At 53.7% G+C, this 20626-nt stretch overlaps 2 protein-coding genes across 2 annotated transcripts in view; one reads left to right on the top strand and one right to left on the bottom strand.

Moving 5' to 3' along the window:
• SNED1 (sushi, nidogen and EGF like domains 1) overlaps window positions 1–20626 on the top strand; it is a 537305-nt gene that overhangs the window by 369923 nt on the left and 146756 nt on the right. The gene's annotated exons all lie outside the window — the stretch shown is intronic.
• PDCD1 (programmed cell death 1) lies at window positions 1930–6764 on the bottom strand. Its single transcript, XM_056108369.1, has 5 exons — window positions 6689–6764; window positions 3842–4177; window positions 3348–3503; window positions 2291–2325; window positions 1930–2166 (listed from the first exon to the last, which is right to left on the bottom strand). The coding sequence occupies exons 1-5, from the start codon at window positions 6762–6764 to the stop codon at window positions 1930–1932; spliced, it is 840 nt and encodes a 279-aa protein (XP_055964344.1).

The following is a 20626-nucleotide window of genomic DNA, read 5'->3' on the forward strand; positions in this document are numbered from 1 at the left end:
AGCCCAGTCTGAGGGTTTCTTGTGCAGACACGGCCGGTGAATGTGGGGACAGACGGCATGGCTGAGATCAGGAGGCGGCCTTCCTCAGTGCCAGTCACTATTTAATGAGGGTGGCACGGACTGGAACCAGCTCTGATTATGCAGCAAGGACACAGGCCTGGCTGTGTGAAGGTGGCCAAGGTCAGACCGCTGCCCACCCACAAGGCCCTTAGAGCACCAAGAGGTGTCAAGAAGAGGCTCCCCAGAGTGACAAGTGAGCAGGACCTCACCTCCCCTGGCCCTTCATTGCCTGTGTGTTTTCAAGAGGTCCGGCAGCGCTCTACCTCTCCCGCCGCCCGCGTTTGGTAGTCTTGAGCCGTTTCCCCCACCCCAGGGAGGTCGACGGCGATGGGCAGGCAAAGGAACGAACGAGGGCCAGGCTGGTTGGTATCAATTGTAGTTTATTCCAATCTTCACTCTCAACTCTGACTCTGCCCTCTGGAGCCCGAGCTCCCCAGCCCGAACCTCAGTCTCTGCTCTCTCGAGCCCCAGCCCGAGCCTGAGCCCGAGCCCGAGCCCGAGCCCGAGCCCCAGCCTGAGCCTCAGCCTCAGCCTCCTCCTCAGCCTGAGCCTTTGGCCCTGCTCTCTCGAGCCCAAGCCCCCCTCCGAGTTTACAGTCTTAGTTTGTATAACAATCACGTAGGGTGGTGACACAAAGGTGGGTTGAACATTAACAAATCAGCAAAGAGAGGTAAGACCACTCCTCGAGGAGATTAACTCAAGGATAAAATCTCATCTAAAGAGATTATTCCAGACTACTAGGTGATCTGCTCGAGGGTGGGATCCCAACAAGGGTGTGTTCTTTCCTCAGATAGTGATCTTCTTAAATAGTTGTAGTAAGTCTACTTCCAATATTTCTAGCAATGTCAGTCTGTATAAGCACAGTAAGAACAGTTTGGTTCTTCCTGAGGACATCTCACTATATATTCCGATGGATATATATATATATATATATATATATATATTTATTTATATATAAATATATATATTTACAGTCCTCAGGCCAGGTTAGTCTTCCTAGCCCCAGCAGGGTTCTAGTCTCATCGTTACTACTTTTGGATCATGACAGCATTTGTCCATGACCATGCCCTCAATTTATAGTTGAGTATTGTGGCGCTTTGGCCTGGCCCATTTTGATGCCAGGGTAGCTCACAGCTTGCCCTGGGTCCATTCAGTCCCTCGTCGGGACCCTGCTTTTGGGGTGCTAGGAACTAAGGGCAACTGAGTCAAGAAAGCAGATGCCCAGGAGTAAATGTTATTCGGAGTCAATCAACTCCCAAGTTACAAAGCATAATATTAACTGTCTTCCTGTGTCCACACAGAAAGGACATTGCTTTAAGGTAAACTATGCAAAGGACATAACTTACAATACACGTTCACTGTCCTAGAAGGATCTGATCTTACAAGCTAACAGAATCTGATTAGGGAGAAAGGGTGATTAGCTGATTGGGGTGGAGAGCACAGAGAAGAGTTTACAGATAAACAGAGGATTGGGAGTGACTTGGGAGCACTGTGATGGGCGTAACCCATAACCTAAGTTCCTTGTGGCAAGGGAGAAAGGACAAAGCAATGTTATCTTACAGTTGCCTCAGTTTTCCTGAGGCATGCTGGGTGTGGACGCCTACCAGCTCCCCTAAGCCAGGCACTGTCCTTCAGCTCTGGGGGGCGTGTCTGCTGTGTGCCCTCTGGGAGTGCTGCGGCGAGTCTCCAGACAGGGCCCGAGTCCTTTGGGGTGTTCTGGCACCTGGTGCCACCCCTCCTCCCCCCGCCCGGCTCTTGGGTGTGGTGCCCTCTCAGGGGCTCACCTGAGAGCGTGAGGGCGAGCAGTGTGCAGGATGGACCCTGCTGCTCTTGTCTGGGAGGAAGCCAACATCAAGCTGTTAGGGGGTGTCAGAGGGGCCAAGAGCAGTGTCCATCCTCAGGTGGCAGTGGCCGGGACTCCTGCAGGCCGTCAGCTGAGGCCCTGCGGCCGGGGAAGCCTGGCATTCCCTGTGTGAAGACGATGGTGGCATATTCTGTTGGCTCGGGGGTACTGGGCACAGGAGGCTCTGGAGTCTTTTCTCGCAACTCAAAGTCCAGCTGCCCATAGTCCACGGTGAACACTGGGGCCACTTGGAGGTCTTCTTTCTTTGGGGGACAAGAGGGAGCTTCAGTTGGGTGCCAGTACCCTCCCCCTCCCAGGACTCAGCGTCCACACCTGGGACATGGGTCATCCTGGTGCATCTGCAGTGCTATCCAGGGCAACACTCACCAAGGGTACGTCCTTGCTCCTGCCAGCACAGCGCCCTGCAGAGAAGCACACCTGGAGATGAGCAGTTCAGGGTGCCCCGAGCAGGGACGTGATAGGATCCCAGGAAGGGGTCCCTGTCTTCCATGTGGGGGCCAGAACTGTTACTGGCCCACCGGATACCACGGCATCAGCTGTGACCCCCACTCCCTGCCAGGTGATCAGCTATGGGGACTGTTCAGAGGACCACCAGTGGCACGTGCCAGGAGACCCCGCTCTGGCCTATTCCTGCTCTAGTGATGGGCTTCGTGTCAGAGGACTGAATGGGAACCGTTCCAGGTTGAATCTGAATTTGTGGCAGTTAGGGACATATGTTTCTCTGTCTTTAGGTGGTCAGTGTGTGTGTTCACTTGGTCTGAGGTAATCAGGGTGTGTGTGTCTGTGTCTGTGTAGCCTGAGGTGGTCAGAGTGTGTTTCCATATGACCTGAGGTGATCAGCTTGTGTATATCCATGTGGCCTGGGATGATAGGATATGTGTGTGCCCTGTGGTCTGTGGTGGTCAGATTGTCTATGTGTCTCCACATGGCCTAAGGAAGTGAGGGTGTGTCCATGTGGTCTGTGGTGGTCGAGTGTGTGTCCACACGACCTGAGGAAGTGAGGGTGTGTCCATGTGGTCTGAGGTGGTGAGGGTGTATATGTCCTTTGGTGTGTGGTGTTCAGAGTGTCTGTGTGTCTCCACACGACCCTGCAGTCATGGTTGGTGGCTGTCACACAGCCCCCTGTGTCTGTGACCACAGAGTCCAGTGTGGGATGTACAGTGTCTTGTGGCTGAGGTGTGGCCTGAGGTTTGGGGCTCTGCACAGCACAGGGCGGCAACCTCATCACAGGCCACAGCGCAGGTGCCTTTCTGTGATCGGAAGCTTTCTCTTTCCTCAGGCATGGAGGTCCAGAGTCACATGACGTGGTCTGAGGGGACCCTGGGTCAGGGCGCTTCCTGGGCCGACCCTCAGGGTCTCCCCTGTGGGCCACAGGGTGGGGAAGGGGAAGGAGGCTGGAGGGAGGGGGAGTTCGCTGTGTTACCTTGAACTGCCTGAGGGAAGGTGGTGGCCAGGAGCCAGGCCAGCAGCAGCAGCAGGACGACCACCAGGCCACTTGTGATACTGGCTACCAGGCCCTGGGACTTGCTTGTGGACCTGGGCGTGGGGCTGGGGTGCTCTGTAGGCATCAGGACTCTCCCTGGGGGGCAAAAAACAGGAGGTGGACGCAGGGATGGAGACAATGGACCAACAGTTGGAGCATGTCCTACCTGGCCCTTGTCCTAGACCTTGCCCCGTGTCCCTGTCCTGGTCCCTGCCCTGAGTCCCTGCCCCGTGTCCCTGCCCTGAGTCCCTGGCCCGAGTGAGACCCTGCCCCGTGTCCCTGCCCCATGTTCCTGCCCTGTGTCCTTCCCTGGCCCCTGTCCTAGCTTCTCCCCTGTGTTCTTGCCCTTGTCCTTGTCCCCTGTCCTGTCCTGTGCCCTGTCCTGGTCCCTGCCCTGGTCCCTGACATCTGTCACTTGCTGGCGCAGGACCCACTTGTGACATTGAGCTGCATGTGGCTCTCAAGGATGTGGATTTCAGGGTGCAGGTAGATGGCTGCGCAGAGGTAGAGGCCGCTGTCGTTCTGCTGGGCACTGAGGAGGTGCATGTGGAAGTTGTGGGTGGCAGACAAGTTGGTGGCTGTGACATGCCAGCGTCTGCCATGCTGGCCTGACTCCTTGGGGGATGCCGCCAGCTTCTCAGTCCTGTTTCCAGGGCACAGACGGTACCAGTTGAACTGCAGGAACCCCGACTTGGTGGGGAAGTGGCAGGTGAAGGAGACGTTTGCTCCCTCGGTCACTGAGAGCTGGTCTGCGCTCCTGCTGGGGGCATCTGAGAGGCAGAAGGAGCGCAAGTCATGCTGGGAACTCTAGCAGAGCGTGTGGCCCATGGGCTAAGGGGCGCTCCGAGTCCCTCAGTCTGTCCAGCTTGCTGGCCTTGCTGCTGACCCCCAGCTCAGACCCACTGTCCGGCTCCTTGACTACAGTGTTGCCGGGTAGTGGGCCCTCCCAGGAAAGTCCCATGTCCAGCCGTTGGGTGTCCCATGTCACCTGTGGGTGAGTTTAAAGCAGGACCCCCACGGAGACACTGGTCTGGGCATTTCCATGTCCTGTGGCCAGCCCTACAGACCAGCCTTCAGATGGCAGAGATGGCACTCAGCCCCCAACTAGGCCATACTACCAAATCCCAGAGAGCGGGCACTACCTGGGGTCCCTCCTGCCCCCTGCCCCCTGCCCCCTACCTATAGCCTTACCTGGGGTCCCTGTCTATCCCGGAGGCTTCCACAGTGACCCCCACCGCACAGTGGCCAGAAGGACCCGAACTCATCCTGCCTGATGAGGGCCAGGACTGGGTGCAGCTGCTGGGCTGGCCTGAGAGGTGGGTCAGGGTGGGGTCCACGTAGGGCAGGCTGTGATCTTGCACATACTCTGACCCGGGGGCAGCCACCTCCTCAGAGTCACAGAACACCAGAACCTCAAGTATCCGAGGGGCTGAACCAGAGTGCACGGCCCAGGGAGGTCCCTGGGGGCAGCCAAGACCCCCAACTCTCCCCACCTGTCTGTAAGATGGCTGGGTGGTCCCTTGCCCTGCAGGTGCCCAGGTCCCTTCTCTCTGGGTGGCTGTTCAGGGCTTCCAGGGCTGGGGGACGGGAGGCCAGTGCAGAACAGTCTGGGAGCAGGGTAGGGGACCAGCTTGGACAGGGCTGCACTGAGTGCACAGAACACCACCTGGCTGGGGCAAGACCCTTCTAGAATTATGGTTTGGGGCCTGCGGGGTCCCCAATCACCTCCAGGACCACTTTTCCTGGGTCTTTATGTCCGGGGAGCGCAGAGCCCCACACCCCTGCTCTTCTGCAGCAGACGTCAGACACAGTCAGTGGAGCGACCACCGGTCAGGCCTGCCCTGAGCACCAGGTGAAGGAGCTGCTCCAGGCAGGGCTGCTTGGGGACAGGGTGAGGGGTCCTCTGGATCTGCACAGAGCAGAGAGTGGGCAAGGAAGACAGGAGCTGAAGCCCCAAGTCTCCCGTGGCCTCTGTGGCAGCAGGGCAGGGGCCCCCTCCACTCCCCCCACCACGCAGTGGCCAGCAAACCCTCCGTCTAGGGGACGCTGTGGAGAGTCAAGCCCAGCAGCCTTGTGAAGGCAGCAGGCAGGAGACAGGGTGCTGCCCCTGCCCGCTCCCGGCCCGGGAAACTGGTGGGCTCTGTTGCTGGGGCTTTTGCCTCAGGATGAAAACAGACGTGAGGCTCGGGTGCTACAGCCCAGGAAGCGGAGGCAGAAACCCAGGTGTTGGAGCAACTGGCACTCGGTTGCATGGCTTGGAGCAACTGCCACTCGGTTGAGTCCAAAGTGTTTCTCACGCAGGAGAGGGTGGAAGCCGTGCAGGTGGGGTGGCTGGAGCCCTAGCACCTGTCCCACCCCAACCCCTTCCTATATGCAGGGGTGATTAGGGTTTGGACTATTTCTGAAAAGTGAGAAAAACAATGACGTCGAGGTAGGTGACCCATTGGAAACCCAACAGGAGTGGAGGTGTTGCAGAATGGGACCCTATGTGGGAGAGCCAGGCCACCCCAACGCAGCCATGTGGCATAAGCTATTACAGATGGGAAAACTGAGGCACACAGAGGCACACACCATTGCACCTGGGACTCTCGGTCTCCTGTTTGCTGCTTTTGCCTGAGATGGGGCCCCGGCCCTTGTTCCTTGTAAAGACACACCCCGCCCTCAGCGCCTGGCACACCGTGCCTGGCCTCCACACGCGAAAGGCCCTCATGAGCCTAGCTTCTCGGAGCACTGCCCACTGTCTCCAGTTCTGAGTTCCTGCCTGCACCCCCATCCAGCGGGGCCCCTGGGATGGCCCTTCGGGCATCAGACAGAGCTCCAGGAGGGGCTTCTCAGGAGGATGCCATCACACAGGAAGGCCCCGAGTCCCGTGTGGTCAGCCCCCTCCCTGGGCCTGTGCAGTGTGTGCTGGACAGGGCCACAGGAGGAGCCCCACTTCTTGACCCTCAGACTGACAGGTGCCGCAGGGCTCCTCCCTGCTGGGTACACTGGGGTTGGTGTGGGGACCCCAGACCTCATCCCCAGAAAGATGAGGGTGAGCTGGGAGACTTCACCGCGAGCCGCATGAGGGCTCCAGAGGCCCAGGGCTCTGTCCAGACCAGCGCTCTATTGCCTCCCCCATAGGCTGGACCCTTGTGCTCCCTGCCCAGGCCTAAAGCCTCCCACCAGGTAAGGCGGGCAGTGGTGCAGGCCTGCCAGGCAACCCCCTGCACAGTGCTATGCCAGGGTGGTGCTGAATTGCGGGTCCCTCCCCACCGCCAAGTGCGGCCTGACCCACGTACCTAGGAGCCATCCTGGCCGCCAGCCCAGCTGCAGCAGGGTCCAGAGCAGAGGCCAGGGCAGCCGCAGGGTCCCCATGCCAGGTGTTGGCTCACGCCGCTGGCCTGCCAACCTCCTCCTCCACCGCCACAGCAGATATGACAAGCAGAAAGGAAAGTCCCTGCTGTCTCTGGGCCACGCCCAGCCCTGCCCCCTCTTCCTCCTGATTCTGTGGGCCCAGGAGTGGGAGGCAGAGGGAGGGGCTGGGCGTGAGGGAAGAGAGGCAGCTGGAGGTAAGGCCCAGCTGGCCTATGTTGGGTAAGATGGCACGGTGGGAGGGGTGAGAGGTCATGCTCCCTCACCCTCAGTGGGCCCCTCTCTGGCGTCACATTCAATCCTGCGGCCCCTTGGCCTTTTCTGAGCTCAGGGCTGGTGTCTGGTCCATCCTGACCCCCAGCTGCCAGTGCAGGCCACGGGCAGGGGGACACTTACACTGACCCGTACCTTTGCTACTTTCCCAACTCTCCTGTCCTAGCCCCTGGAGCACTGGGCTCTGGTGAGCACCCCAGGGCATCTGGGCTCTGGTGAATACCCCCAGGGAATCTGGGCTCTGACTGAGCGCCCCCAGGGCATCTGGGCTCTGGTGAGCACCCTCAGGGCATCTGGGCTCTGACTGAGCGCCCACAGGGCATCTGGGCTCTGGTAAGCACCCCCAGGGCATCTGGGCTCTGGTGAGCACCCCCAGGGCATTTGGGTTCTGGTGAGCACCCTCAGGGCATTTGGGCTCTGGTGAGCACCCTTAGGGCATCTGGGCTCTGGTGAGCACCCTCAGGGCATCTGGGCTCTGGTGAGCATCCCCAGGGCATCTGGGCTCTGACTGAACACCCACAGGGCATCTGGGCTCTGGTGAGCACCCCCAAGGCACCTGGGCTCTGACTGAGCACCCCTAGGGCATCTGGGCTCTGGTGAGTGACCCCAGGGCATTTGGGCTCTGGTGAGCATCCCCAGGGCATCTGGGCTCTGACTGAGCGCCCCCAGGGCATCTGGGCTCTGGTGAGCTCCCCCAGGGCATCTGGGCTCTGGTGAGCACCCCAGGGCATCTGGGCTCTGGTGAGCACCCCCAGGGCATCTGGGCTCTGACTGAGCGCCCACAGGGCATCTGAGCTCTGGTGAGCACCCTCAGGGCATCTGGGCTCTGACTGAGCTCCCCCAGGGCATCTGGGCTCTGACTGAGCACCCCCAGGGCAACTGGGCTCTGGTGAGTGACCCCAGGGCATCTGGCTCTGACTGAACACCCCAGGCATCTGGGCTCTGACTGAGCATCCCCAGGATCCTTCTTTCAGATGGCAGTACTTTAGACCAGGTGACCAGGGTTAGTGCCTTCCTGGATCTTTGCACTGTGGGCACCAGAGCCCTGCAAGGGCGGGCTGGGGGGAGGGGGTCCCAGGGTCTGCTGCTCTTAGCTGGTGGAGGCAATGGGAGATGGAAGCACTGATATTAGCCGTGCTGTGTGGTCGCATCCGACAGAAACCACAGCAGCTGCAGGGCCTGTGAGGCCAGTGGAAAATTCGCGTCACGGGAGCTGGGGCCTCAGACGGCATGTGGGTGTCTGGGACAGGACGAGGGGTCCGTGGCGGGAAGTGAGGCAGGCAGGTTAAGGTGGCTGATCTGGGAGGGAGGCCTACGGCTCTTGCCTCAGGCGTGCCCACACCCACCCTGGGTGGCTCTGTAAGCTGTGAGGCGCTGCAGGGGCTCTGGAGGAGAGTGAGGGCTGCCCTAGGGGGGTCCCCTCTCTCTCCAGGATCCCCTTCTCTTTGCAGAGCAGACGCAGGAGAGTGTCCATGGACTGACCTGCCCACCTCCTGCCTTCTCCCTCTGATATGATAACTCCCAGACCTCAGGGGCCTCAGACTTGGGATGGAAGTGACAAGTTCCAGAGATGTTGGGAGGGGGTGGGGTACAGAAGCAGATAAGGGTTTCAGAGACCAGAGGGGAGAAGGGACAAAGGAGACTCACCCATACTGGGGCTCAGAACCAGCCAGACCCCCGGGCAGGGGGATCACAGGAGAAGCTGAGTCCAAGAGTGCTGAAAACACTGCCCAGTCGCACCATAGTCACGCATTGTCCTCAAACCCAGCCCCAACTGTCTCCCAAGCATAGTCTTCCCAAACCCTCTACCCCCATCCTGCTACTCTGCCTCACACCCACACCCTCACTGAGATCACAGCAGGAAATGTGTGTGTGTGTGCAGGTTGGGGGTCTCATTGTCTGACCCTCCTTGTGCCGCAGATGGTCCCTGTCCTCATCCTGCGGTTCTGCCCTCCCCCGGTTTGGTTTAGGGGCTCCAAACTGTGCTCCTGCCCCTCTTCTGAGTCATTCAAATCACAGGGCCCCGCTGTGGACTTGTCAAAGAGGAGAGGACCCCAGTGCAGTGGGGTCTCTCTAGGAGGGGTGTTTGTGCACGGAGCACTGTGCGGCGTGCCTCTCTGCCATGCTCTCTGATGGGGACATGGTTTTGCTTCTTCCCATCTTACAAGCAGGTGTTCTTGGAGGGGTCAGTATAACCAGAGTCCCCACTGGTGACCCATGCATGTGTTCATGGCCTGCATCTGTGTGACTTACATGAGTGTACATCTGTGTGATTCATGTATATGCATGTGTGTGACTCACTGTGCGTGAGTGCATTTGTGTAACTCATATGTGCATATCTGTGTGACTCACTGTGCATGTGTGCGTCTGTGTGGCTCACATATGTGTACATCTGTATGACTCGTGTATGCATGTGACTCATTGTGCTCATGTGCATCAGTGTGGCCAATGTGCGTGCATCTGTGACTCATGCATGTGTGCATGTGTGTGCATCTGTATCTTGTGTGTGTCCAGGTGTGTGCCTCTCAGTGTGCCTGTGTCTGTGCCGTGTTAGTGTGTGATAACCCCTGTGTCCTCCACAGGTGAACAGATGGAGCATCCATCAGGCAGGCCTGTGATGGTCCTGGAACCCATCCTGCCCACCAGCCTGCCCCCCTCTCCTTGCCATTCTTTGCCCGTTCCAAGGGCACATGATTGGGGAGATCAGAGAATGGGCACGTGTGGTCTGTGTCCTACTGCCACTCACCCACCAGCCCACTTTGAGCTGAGCATGAGACTGGCTGTTCACTGCACTCTGGTGCATCTTGGGTGAGTCCAGTTCTTGGTGGTGAGTGGCACCACAGTGCCACCAACATGGGTGTGTCATCACTTCCATCCAGGTGGGCATCGCTTGTGGGGCAGTTTGGATCTGAAGGTCTGGATTTGGGATGATCTTAGTTTTTAGTTATTGAATCTGTTCCCTGCTGCTTCCTGCTGGGGCCATGCTGGGAGGGAAGCAGACAGCTTCTGGAAGATTCTATGAGGGGAGTGCCAGCTCCTGCTTGAGGTGCCTATCTGTCTGGCTTTCCATGAAAATTTTCCAAGCTGCCAATCCCACTGTTTGAGAAGTTTCCAAGGTGCTTCCTGGAGCTTGGAACATAGGAGTGTGTGTGTGTGTGTGTGTGTGTGTGTGTGTGTGTGTGCGCACGCACGCATGAGCAAGTATAAGGCGGGGAGGGCGGGTGAAGCTGATGGAAAGTTTCAGGGAGGTGTTAAAATCAGAAAATTAACATAAAAACTCAAGGGGAAAATTAACACAAAGAGGAATGGGAATTTACTGTGCTCTGTTCCCAGAACAAAGGAACTCGCAGCTCCTGTTTTCAGGATAGGGTTCGAGTAATTACTCCCTGACCCAGTTGTGGCTTGGGTAAGGATGCTTCACTAACTGCTATTCTTCCTTGTTTCTGTAACCTGCTTGCTTGCTTAGTGAAATTCCAGAATAAGGTTTTGCCCTCTAGAGAGACTGTCACTTTCTGCTCTTGGGGCTGCCTCTCTCATCCAGGCTGGGCTTGAGAGAGCAGTTGCCGGCCAGCTAATAGAGACTTTTTGATTTGAGACAAAACTCTGACTCTGTAGGACACTTTTGGGGTGCCTGCCTCGCCTATACAGAGGGGATCCCCACATGCTCCTGAGGTGCAGAGCAGACTGTGGGAAGTTTCCACTCTGAAAGCACAGGAAGCAGAGGGATCATGTGCAAACTGCTCCCCCAGAGGGGCGACCCCTGCTCACTCAGCTCCTGGGTGTCAACCCGCCCCACAGGAGGAAATAGCCCAATTCACAGTGATTTCTGAGGTTGAAACAGGAAATGGTTAATAGTGTTTGCAAATAAAAACTTTCTGTTCTATCCTGCTTTAAAACATTTCCCAGAAGTGGATAAAGGTCAGTTAATTGATCTGCCCAGTTAAAAAATATGTGCAGGGACCACCTCCATGCCCGGCACATAGTGGGCTCTAACGACTGGTAAGGAAGGGTCATGATCACTTTCACCTACATCTTCTACACTTCCAGAAGTCTGTGCATTTAAAAAGTAAGTGAATGTTTTAAATTTCCAAATGTCTTTTTAGGTACACGTATACATATGCATTATGGGTGCAGCATGTATAAGTATGAACAAATTGTGTGTTACATGCTAATAAATGCATGTGTGTACGTGTGATACATGTACATGCATAAACACGCATGTATGAACAAGGGTGATATATGCACACATATACACATTAATAACACAGATGTGTTTGAATGCCCTGATTGACTGGGGCTTTGATGACCGCTTCCATCTCAACAGAATCAAAGGCCTTCTTTAAATCAATGAACGTTAAGCAGAGCGGCATCTTGAACTCCCGAGAAACCTCAGTGAGCTTGGTTATCGTGTGGATATGGTCGATGGTGCTGAATCCTTTGCGGAACCCGGCTTGCTCGCATGGTTGTCCTTCATCTAGTGTTCTGCCAATCCTATTCAGGATGACTCGGTGAACAGCTTGTAGATGACAGACAACAGGTAGATTGGGCGATAGTTGTCAATGCCGTGGATGTTTCCCTTCTTGTACAGGAGTAGTCCTGCTGGTTTTCCATTGGGACAGAACCTTGCATTCAGACAGGTGTGAAGAGCCCAGCCAGTGTATTGATGAGTACTGACGGCAGGTTCTTCGGGTGTTCAGGTCTTGACCTTGTCTGGGCCAGGTGCTGTTCGTTTCTTTACCGATGAAATGGCATGTCGGATTTCGGAAAGGAGAACGTTGGGAATGACATATTGATCCTGCAGAATTTGGTATGTGAGCAGGTGGACGTGGCTATCAAAGAGATCTGAGTAGAAGTCATGGATAATCTTCTCCATGTAATAGATCCATCAGGATGTTGGAGGGCAGTCATCTTGGTCTTGTAGTTGGAGAAGGACAGGCAGGCAGGTGTTGTGAATGCTTTTCCTGGCTTCTGCTGCATCTACCAGCACTGCTGCTCTTCTCTCTTTGAGGTCTTCCTTGATGGCTTCTCTGCACTGCGAGCTCAGACGTTCTCTTGCGGTTGCCTGAGGCATGCGCCAAGCCACATTGGCGATTAAGCTCAAGAGTTTTCGAAGACAGGCTTTTTTTTGTGACTCTCTCTCTCTTGGCGTTCCTTGCACAATCATGGAGGTGCTGAACCAGTCGATCGTATTCCTCATCAATGTTGTCAACGATGGCATCTTCCCATGTTGCAGCAATAGTGCCAAAGAGCTCCCAGTTGGTGGTCGTTCTGGGAGTTCTCTTCTTAAACACTGCAGTCCTTTCTCCCCACTCTATGACGTAGAATTTTGCACAAAGGAGACGGTGGTCTGATACTGTTTGGAATTTTGGGACAACAGTGACATCGATCAGGCAAAACCATCGATTGAATATGATGTGGTCAGTTTCATTGTGGAACCATCCACCGGGAGACTCCCATGTCCAACGTTTAGATTCAGCCTTCTGGAACTGTGAGTTACCCTGGATGGTATTCGTCGACATGATGAACTCAGACAGTCTGTCACCCTGTTCGCTTCATTCTAGGCCATGGGTTCCGATAATGGAGTTCTTTAGCTGATCTTCTTGGTCCTGTCTTGGCATTAAAATCACTGATAATGATCTTGTCTTGGCACTGATAATGATCTTGTAGAAGGTGTGGTCTTCTCCAGCTCCATGTAGAACTTCTCAATTTCTCCTTCATCATAATTGGATGTTGGTGTGTAGACAACAAAGATAGAAACTGCTGGCAGTGAGCCACATCTATCCGAGTGTAATCATCCGATTCGGGTTGTTAGGCATTCGAATGAATCAATGTTCATGACCAAGTTCGTGTTTACAAGGACACTGACACCACCAACGCCTCTTTTGTTGCATGTTCCAAGGAACACTTCTTTTCTAGTGTTGAAAACGGTGTGACGATGTGATTGATGCCTTCTCAAACTCAATACCTCCGTCGATAGTCAGACCAATCTTTCGCGCTTGTACCAGCGGGTCCTTGATGGATGCATCTGATGCCAGTGTACGTGCATCGAAAGTACAGACTGTCATTTTTGTCTTTCTTCACTTTGGCAGTCTAGTTCGGCCTTGAGATTTTATCAGCCTTTCCTTCCACATCCTTCTCAATGCTGCCGTATCCGTGGCTCCTTCAGGGTCAGGGGAGTGAGACCCATTCTATTTACTGGTTTTGGCACGTTGAATATGCCACAGATAGCTTGCCAGGCTCTGCTGTGTGGGCAGGTACTCTCAGTAGCTTGCCAAGCTCTCCTCGAGGGATAGAGACTTTTGGGGCGGCCTCTAAGCAGGGCGTTCAAACTCAATACATCAGGATTCTCTGTGAGCTGTGCTACGGAATCACTACCAGGATCTCACCATTCTACAAAGAAGTGATCATCAATGTCAAGAGAGGGGTTCGGCAGGATGATACCACTTCACCGAAACTCTTCAGTGCCACCCTCAAGAATGTTATGTGACGACTGGAATGGGAAGCAATGGGAGTGAAGATAGATGGTCGGCAACTACACCACCTCCGCTTTGCTGATGACATTGTTCTAATGACACCAAACATTAGCCAATTGGCACAAATGCTGGCTGACTTCGACCGTGAGGGTGAAAAGGTCGGACTCTAGCTAAATCTCATGAAGACAATGTTTATGAGAAACAGTCTTGTTCCTGATGTTCCATTCATTCTCAATGAAACGACCATCTCTGAATGCAACAGTTTTGTGTACCTAGGTTGAGAAGTCAACATGACAAATGACCTGGCACCTGAGTTGCGCAGGAGGAAGAGAGCAGCTTAGAACGCCTTCAAGAGTGTTGAAGAAATAGCTAAGAGGATGAAGAACCTCTGGCTCCGGGCACATCTCTTTGATTCCACTGTTCTTCCTGCATTAAAATATGCCTCAGAGACCTGGGCACTGCGCAAACAGGATGAGAACGCTATTCAGGTCTCCCAAAGAAGAATAGAAAGAGCTATGCTTGGAGTATCACGCTTCACTGAAATGAGAGAAAGAATCCGGAGTTCCGACCTCTGTCAACAGTTAAGAATCAGGGATGCTGTCTTGTTTGCCAAGGCGTCGAAAATCAGATGGGCTGGACATGTAATGAGGTTTGGAGACAACCGCTGGACTAGAGCCGTTACCAACTGGATTCCATGGGACACCAAAAGACCGCATGGCCGCCCACCTATGAGAAGGTCAGATTTCTTCGTCAAGACTCTGAACGATCGGTTTGAGGCTGTTCTTGCTCCTAAACCGAGCAGACGCCATTGGGCTACACTAGCATGCGACAGGGACGAATGGAGATGTTACTGGAGCCCGCTCGAGCAAATCGATGAGTAACGGGATGTCAAGTGATCAAGTGTTCAACACAGGTGTGTGAACACTAACTGCTGCCTGCCTCCTGTGTGTGAACATTTCCCTGCCATCTCCTGTGTAAACACACAAAAAATAAAACGGCCGGCGGTCTTGCCGTTTCCCCACTCCAGGGAGGTCGATGGCGATGGTCAGGTGAAGGAAGGAAACGAGGCCAAGCTAGTTGGTCTTAGTAGCCGTTTATTACATGGAAGAGATGTATGTCATGGAGGCCTCAGGAATCCTCGAGCACGTGCGCCTTTGTTCTCTCAGCTTCTGTCCTCAGCCCCATCTTCCCAGGTTCTCTGATGCACGTGTCCCCCCAGAGAGCCCTGAAATCTCCCTTATATAGATCACAGTACCTCTAAAGGGCGCAATATAATGATGTCATCAAAAGGAGTTACAGAAAGAACATTGAGGCGGCAAACATACATTGTTTCCTTACATCCGCAGGCCAGTAATCCTGGCCTCACCTTTTCACAAACTACAAACACTTAGATTAGCACAACAAAGACCAGTCTGCTAGAGCTTGGAATCTACATCTCCAAAAAAGCAGTCTCATCCAAGCTAGTCAGGACACACAGGAAACTGCTTCTAGGACGCGTTTCTCCTCTCCTTGTCCAACCAACATATAAGCATACATAATATTAATCATTTCGTATGGACACAGTAAGAAATACTTTGAGCTTATAGAATTGCTCTCCTAGGGCCATCTCGATCTCAGACTGCAGTGCTCAGGCCAGATATCTTTCCTATTCCTAGCAGCAGGGCCCTAGTCTCGTCGTTACTATTGGATCATGACATCATTTGCCTATGATCAAACTCTTAACTTATAGTTAAGAATCGTGGCACCTTGGCCTGGCCCATCGCGATGCCAGGGTAGCACATAACTTACCGGCTTGCCCTGGTTCCATCCAGTCCCACGTCGGGACCCTGCCCTTGGGGTGCTAGGAAGTGAGGGCAACTGAGGCTTAAGTTGAGAAGGCAGATGCCCAGGAGTAATCAATTCCTAAGTTACGGAGCATATTAATTAATTGCCTTCCTGTATCTATACAAAAGGACATTGCATTAAAGTAAACTGCTCAAAAGACATAAGGAGAGGAGAAAGACAAATATTAACTTACAGTACAGCCTCAGTGTCTAAGCAGGAGGAGACCTTACAAATTGGTTGGGGAAGAGAGCATAGAAGAGGTTACAGACAGACAAAGTAATGGGAGTGACTCAGGAGCACTGTGATGGGTACAATCTGATAAACCTAAGCTCCGTGTACTCCAACAATCTCCTGTGTGTGAACACTTTTCTGCCATCTCCCATGTGTGAACACTTCCTGCTGTGTGGGTGAGTGATGTGTTAGGTGGCTGAGAGCCACCTCCCCAGGCCTCCCCAGCATAGGGACAAAGGGATGGGGGACTCACGGATAGATGGTAAAAACGGCCCCTTTAATGTAGAGCTGTTAGCATACTTACAGAACATTTGAGAGGTTTAAGGTATAGGACTGCATGCAGGTGTGAGCGACCATTTACAGAGGGAAAGTGTTTTGGCAGAGGCAATTCTCTTGGAGAGAGTAACTCAAGGAGACACTATCTCCCAGGGACATCTATATTGCTTTTCCCTTTCCTGTTAGTTGCATATATTAAACAATTACGCTTACCTCTTATTAATACTTGCAGATATTTGAATATATACAGTAAGAGATACAGACTCCAAAACCCAGTTCTCTGGGCTCTGAGAGCAAGGCTGCTGGGCTTCTACCATAAACCCAAGACGGGGTCCTCAGGCAGGTTCAGCTTGTCCGTCCCCATAGGGGTCCTGTCTCTTAAGTCATAACAGCTTGCATCAAGACCATACTTTTATGCTTTCTGGGCTGTCTTATTTTGATGCAGGTCTGAAAACTTTGCTGATTTCCCTGGGCCCATTCAATTTCCATGGTGGGACACCCCACTTCCCCTTTATGGGGTGTTGGGAACTGTGGCAACTGAAGCCTGAGTCACTAAATTATGACGAATGCCCAGGAGCAGGTGTTTTTTAGAGTCCATCAACTCCCAAATATTAGGAGCATAGCATTAACAGTTTTTCTCTGTTTCAGCAAAGAACATTGTTCTATAGTAAAATGTGAAAAGGTTATAGGGGAAACAAAAAGCACACTTCCCTGACATCACTACAAATACAAAGTCCAGAATCACCAGAGGTTTTGACTTATGTCTTTCCCCCCCTTTTTTTGCTGTTTGGGTCACACCCGGATTGGCACAGGGGTTAATCCTGGCGCTGCCCTCAGGAATTACTCCTGGCGGTGCTCAGGGGACCATATGGGATGCTGGGATTTGAACCTGGGTCAGCTGTGTGCAAGGCGAATGCCCTATCCACTGTGCTATCACTCCAGCCCCAGTTTTGACGTATAAGTAAGACTGACTTGGGGAATGTAACAATGAGAGGCAAAGCATAAAGGAAAGGTAAAATATACACTCAGGGGGTTGGGGTGCTGGTAAAAGCACTGTAACCTTCTCGGGGGGGAGGAAGAGGGGCAATTCACTGACGAAGCACTTAGGGTTAATATCCAATACCTGTTGTCGGCTGTGTGGGAATGCTTCCCTGCCATTTCCCGTGTGTGAACACTTCCCTGCCGTCTCCTGTGGAGAGCATTTCCTTACCATGCTCTCTCTGTGAATGCTTTTATGCCTTTTCCTGTGTGTGTGTGTGTGTGTGTGTGTGTGTGTGTGTGTGTGTGTGTGTGTGACTATTCCATCTTCTGTGAACACTTTCCTGCATATGTTTGCCTGAATGGACATAGAGAATGCATAACTTCCTGTTGCTCCCTTACTATTTTGTTATTCCCCTATTGCTTCCTGTATGTGCGTGTGTTGTATATGTGCTGTGGCATCATTTCTGCTGGTGGGTCACCTGGGGGCCAGGACCATCCTGCACGCTCTGGAGCAGATGTGCTCGCCTGGTGCCATGGCTGCTGGTCCCTGGGGGTCCTCAGAGGGGCTCAGCAGGGGCCAGTGGCTGGATCCTGCTCTGCAACTTCCCTGCTTTCCCACCAGACGCCTCTAGGGCAGGCCTCAAGGAGTTCTTGGTCCCATGTTCCCATGTTCCCACCCTCCCACCTCCACCGTTGGATCTTCTCTTTGACTTCAGTGTGCCTCCAACTCTTGGGATGTGGGGGAGACCTTTCTTATTGAGCTGAAGGATCATCTGTATCTGCAGGGGGTCAGGAACAGAAGACGATGGATGGGCTGAGGCTGTGGGCCCATACCCCAGAGCTGCTGCGGTCTGGGGGAGGCAGGGTGGTCTAGGGTAGAGCACCGAGAAGGGGAATTCTGTGGAGGCTCTGTGGACCAGGGCCACAAACCCCCAGATCCAGCCTGGGTCTGAGTCAGACACTGAGATTTCCCTTCATCTCTGTGGCCAAGTCAGGCTCCCCACAATTCTCTGGGTGATAACCAAAACCACCTAAACAAATCTAAACCTGATCATTGGATACTACAGTTCATGAATCTAGTAGCAATTTCTCTTGAACAAAGTTCCAGGGGCTGGAAACTGAAAGTAGGAGGACAGTCCACTGTCAACTGTCACCCCGGTGAGTCCTCATTTGGACCTAGAGGAAACTGATCTCTGGATAGGTAGTTCTGGTGCAGGAGCCCAGCCTCACTGCTGCTTTGTTACAGAGATACACAGTTTAGTAAGTCAGGTAGGTGCTCTCAACCACCAGATCTGATACCTAGAAGCTTCTAGAGCAGGTCCCATCTCCTCTCCTTTCGCTCAGGTCACACAGGTGCAATAGGTAGATGTTCCTCTCTCACTTGAAGCCATAAAAGATGGAAATGTCCTGAATGATTGCTCCACAGCCACACAGACAGGGCATCGACTGTGTCCAGTGTACAGGTCAGAGGGTGCATCTGGGCGTTACCCAGAGACAGGCATGGGTCAGCCATCCTGTGGTCAGAACATCGCACTCTTGACCAAGGTCACACAGGCCTGAGGTGGGAATGTTGAGCGGCAACAGAGGACAGAGCAGAGCAAGAAGCATCCAACCTAGGGGAGGATGAGCTGGAGGAAATGCCAATGCCCTTTGGAGAGGATAGGCAGAGGGGCGCCGGCCAGAACTCAGCTGGTACTTATGGCAGAGCAGACATGGACGGATGGCAGAGGCTGTGGCAGGGTAGCAGAGAGATGGTTGAATGAGGGCTCATGGTCGGATCATGAAAGGGTGTGGAAGGTACGTGTGCAGACTGTGGAAAGGTCAGAGCACTCCTCCACAGTGGGGAGCTGTGGTCTGGGCCTGGACATGGTTCTGCAAGAGCTGAGGGCTCAGTGAGGACAGTATCAGCCAGCTGACTTCACTCAGTGACTCCTGCGGGTGGAGGGTGGTGGCCTCTACTGGGGGAGGCAGTTTCCTGGGAAAGTCTGCATGTTCCTGGCACACTTGTTCCCATGTTCAGGCAGTCCACTCCTGCAGGTGGTGTTACAGGGAGGCACTCTCAGGACCACATGTTCTGGCTGGTGCACAGGACAAGCACAGGGGGCCTTGCTGGCTGTGTCCTGTGCTGCGTAGGGACCTGGGACAACATTCCTCACAGTTACACCCTCCCTGTGGCCCTTGTCATTGCTTGCCAGTGACTGTCACCACCCTGACTACTCTGATCTCCAACACTGGGTCCTGGGCTCAGTCCTCTACCACCTGTACCATACTTCCCTCAATCTTTACCAGAGAAAGTGCATGGTGGGGACTATGCCACAACCCAGAATGGGCTGAAAAGAGAGAGACACGGGAGCAGAACTCAGTCACGTAAAACTCAACAGCAGCTGAACTGACCATTGTAGTGGTGGCTAAGGTGAGACTGACACCTGAGCTCACAGTGTGGCTGACACCTGAGCTCACTGCATGACTGACAACTGAGCTCACCATGTGACTGACACCTGAGCTCACTGTGTGGCTAACACCTGAGCTCACCATGTGACTGACACCTGAGCTCACCATGTGACTGACACCTGAGCTCACTGTGTGGCTAACACCTGAGCTCACTGCATGACTGACACCTGAGCTCACTGTGCGACTGACACCTGAGCGCTCACTGTGTAGCTGACACCTGAACTCACTGTGTGGCTGACACCTGAGCTCATTGTGTGGCTGACACCTGAGCTCCCTGTCTGGCTGACACCTGAGCTCACTGTGCGACTGACACCTGAGCTCACTTTGCGGACATCTGAACTCACTGTGTAATTGATATCTGAGCTCACTGTGCAGCGTGTGGCTGACACCAAGGCTCACTGAGTGACTGACAGTGCTGCTGTTTTAATACACAAACACACTGTGCAGTTACACCTGAGATGACTGTGCAATTGTGTTCAAATCAGAGTTCACTGCGCAGTAGTGTACACACCTGAAGTGGTCTAATAGAAGCCGTCTAACATGATGCCTAGTGAATCCCCATTTCAAAGGCCCGGCAGGCTGAGACCGTCACTGCCAGCATGACAGTCATGCTTTTCTTGCTCACACAAAGAGCCGAGACCCAGGGACTCTAGAGACCCCACTGCTGCTTAGCTCTGCTGCTCTGTTCCTAGAATTGGCACGTGTCTCCTTCCCACTCATCTCCCAGAGAGAAGTCATCTATGAAGCAGCAAACTCCACGTAAACAGCCCTAAGACACACACAAAGACTCCCTGGGACCTGTGCCAGTGGCTCTCTCTTCGGAGGCCTCTGCAGTGTCGATCGGCCCAGTTGCTCTCTTCAGAAAAGTTAGTTTCTCTGACTAAACCATCTTGAGCTCTCCTGGTAACTTCCTGAACCACCCCATGACTTGATCCAGCAAGGCCTGGATTCCAGCAGACCCCCTCCTCCAGTAAACACCTGAGGCCTCCAAGCAGCCGTGTGACCCTGAGCCTTCTGTGTAACCATGTGACCCCTGAACTGTCGGTGTAGGTGCGTGACTCCTGAATCTTTTATGCAGCCTGTAACCCCTAAAGGCACAGTGTTCACATGTTTTATGATCTAGATACTTCTAACCTATGTGCTGTGTTTCTCACCAATAGAAAATCTGATTAAAAGAAAAACCTTGGGAAAATGTGAAACCTTTTCAGAAAGTTCCTGACACCTGTATGTGGATTCTAACCCGGGGGCCTGGTTGCAGGAGGACAAAAGCACAGAGCATAAGATGTGAGAAAGTGCAAGTGTGCAGCCCCACTCATGACAGCAGTGTTGACAGCCGTGGGGGGAGCGGGTGCACAC

The sequence above is a fragment of the Sorex fumeus genome, unplaced genomic scaffold, assembly GCF_029834395.1.
Source record: "Sorex fumeus unplaced genomic scaffold, SorFum_2.1 ptg000207l, whole genome shotgun sequence".
Classification (NCBI taxonomy): domain Eukaryota; kingdom Metazoa; phylum Chordata; class Mammalia; order Eulipotyphla; family Soricidae; genus Sorex; species Sorex fumeus.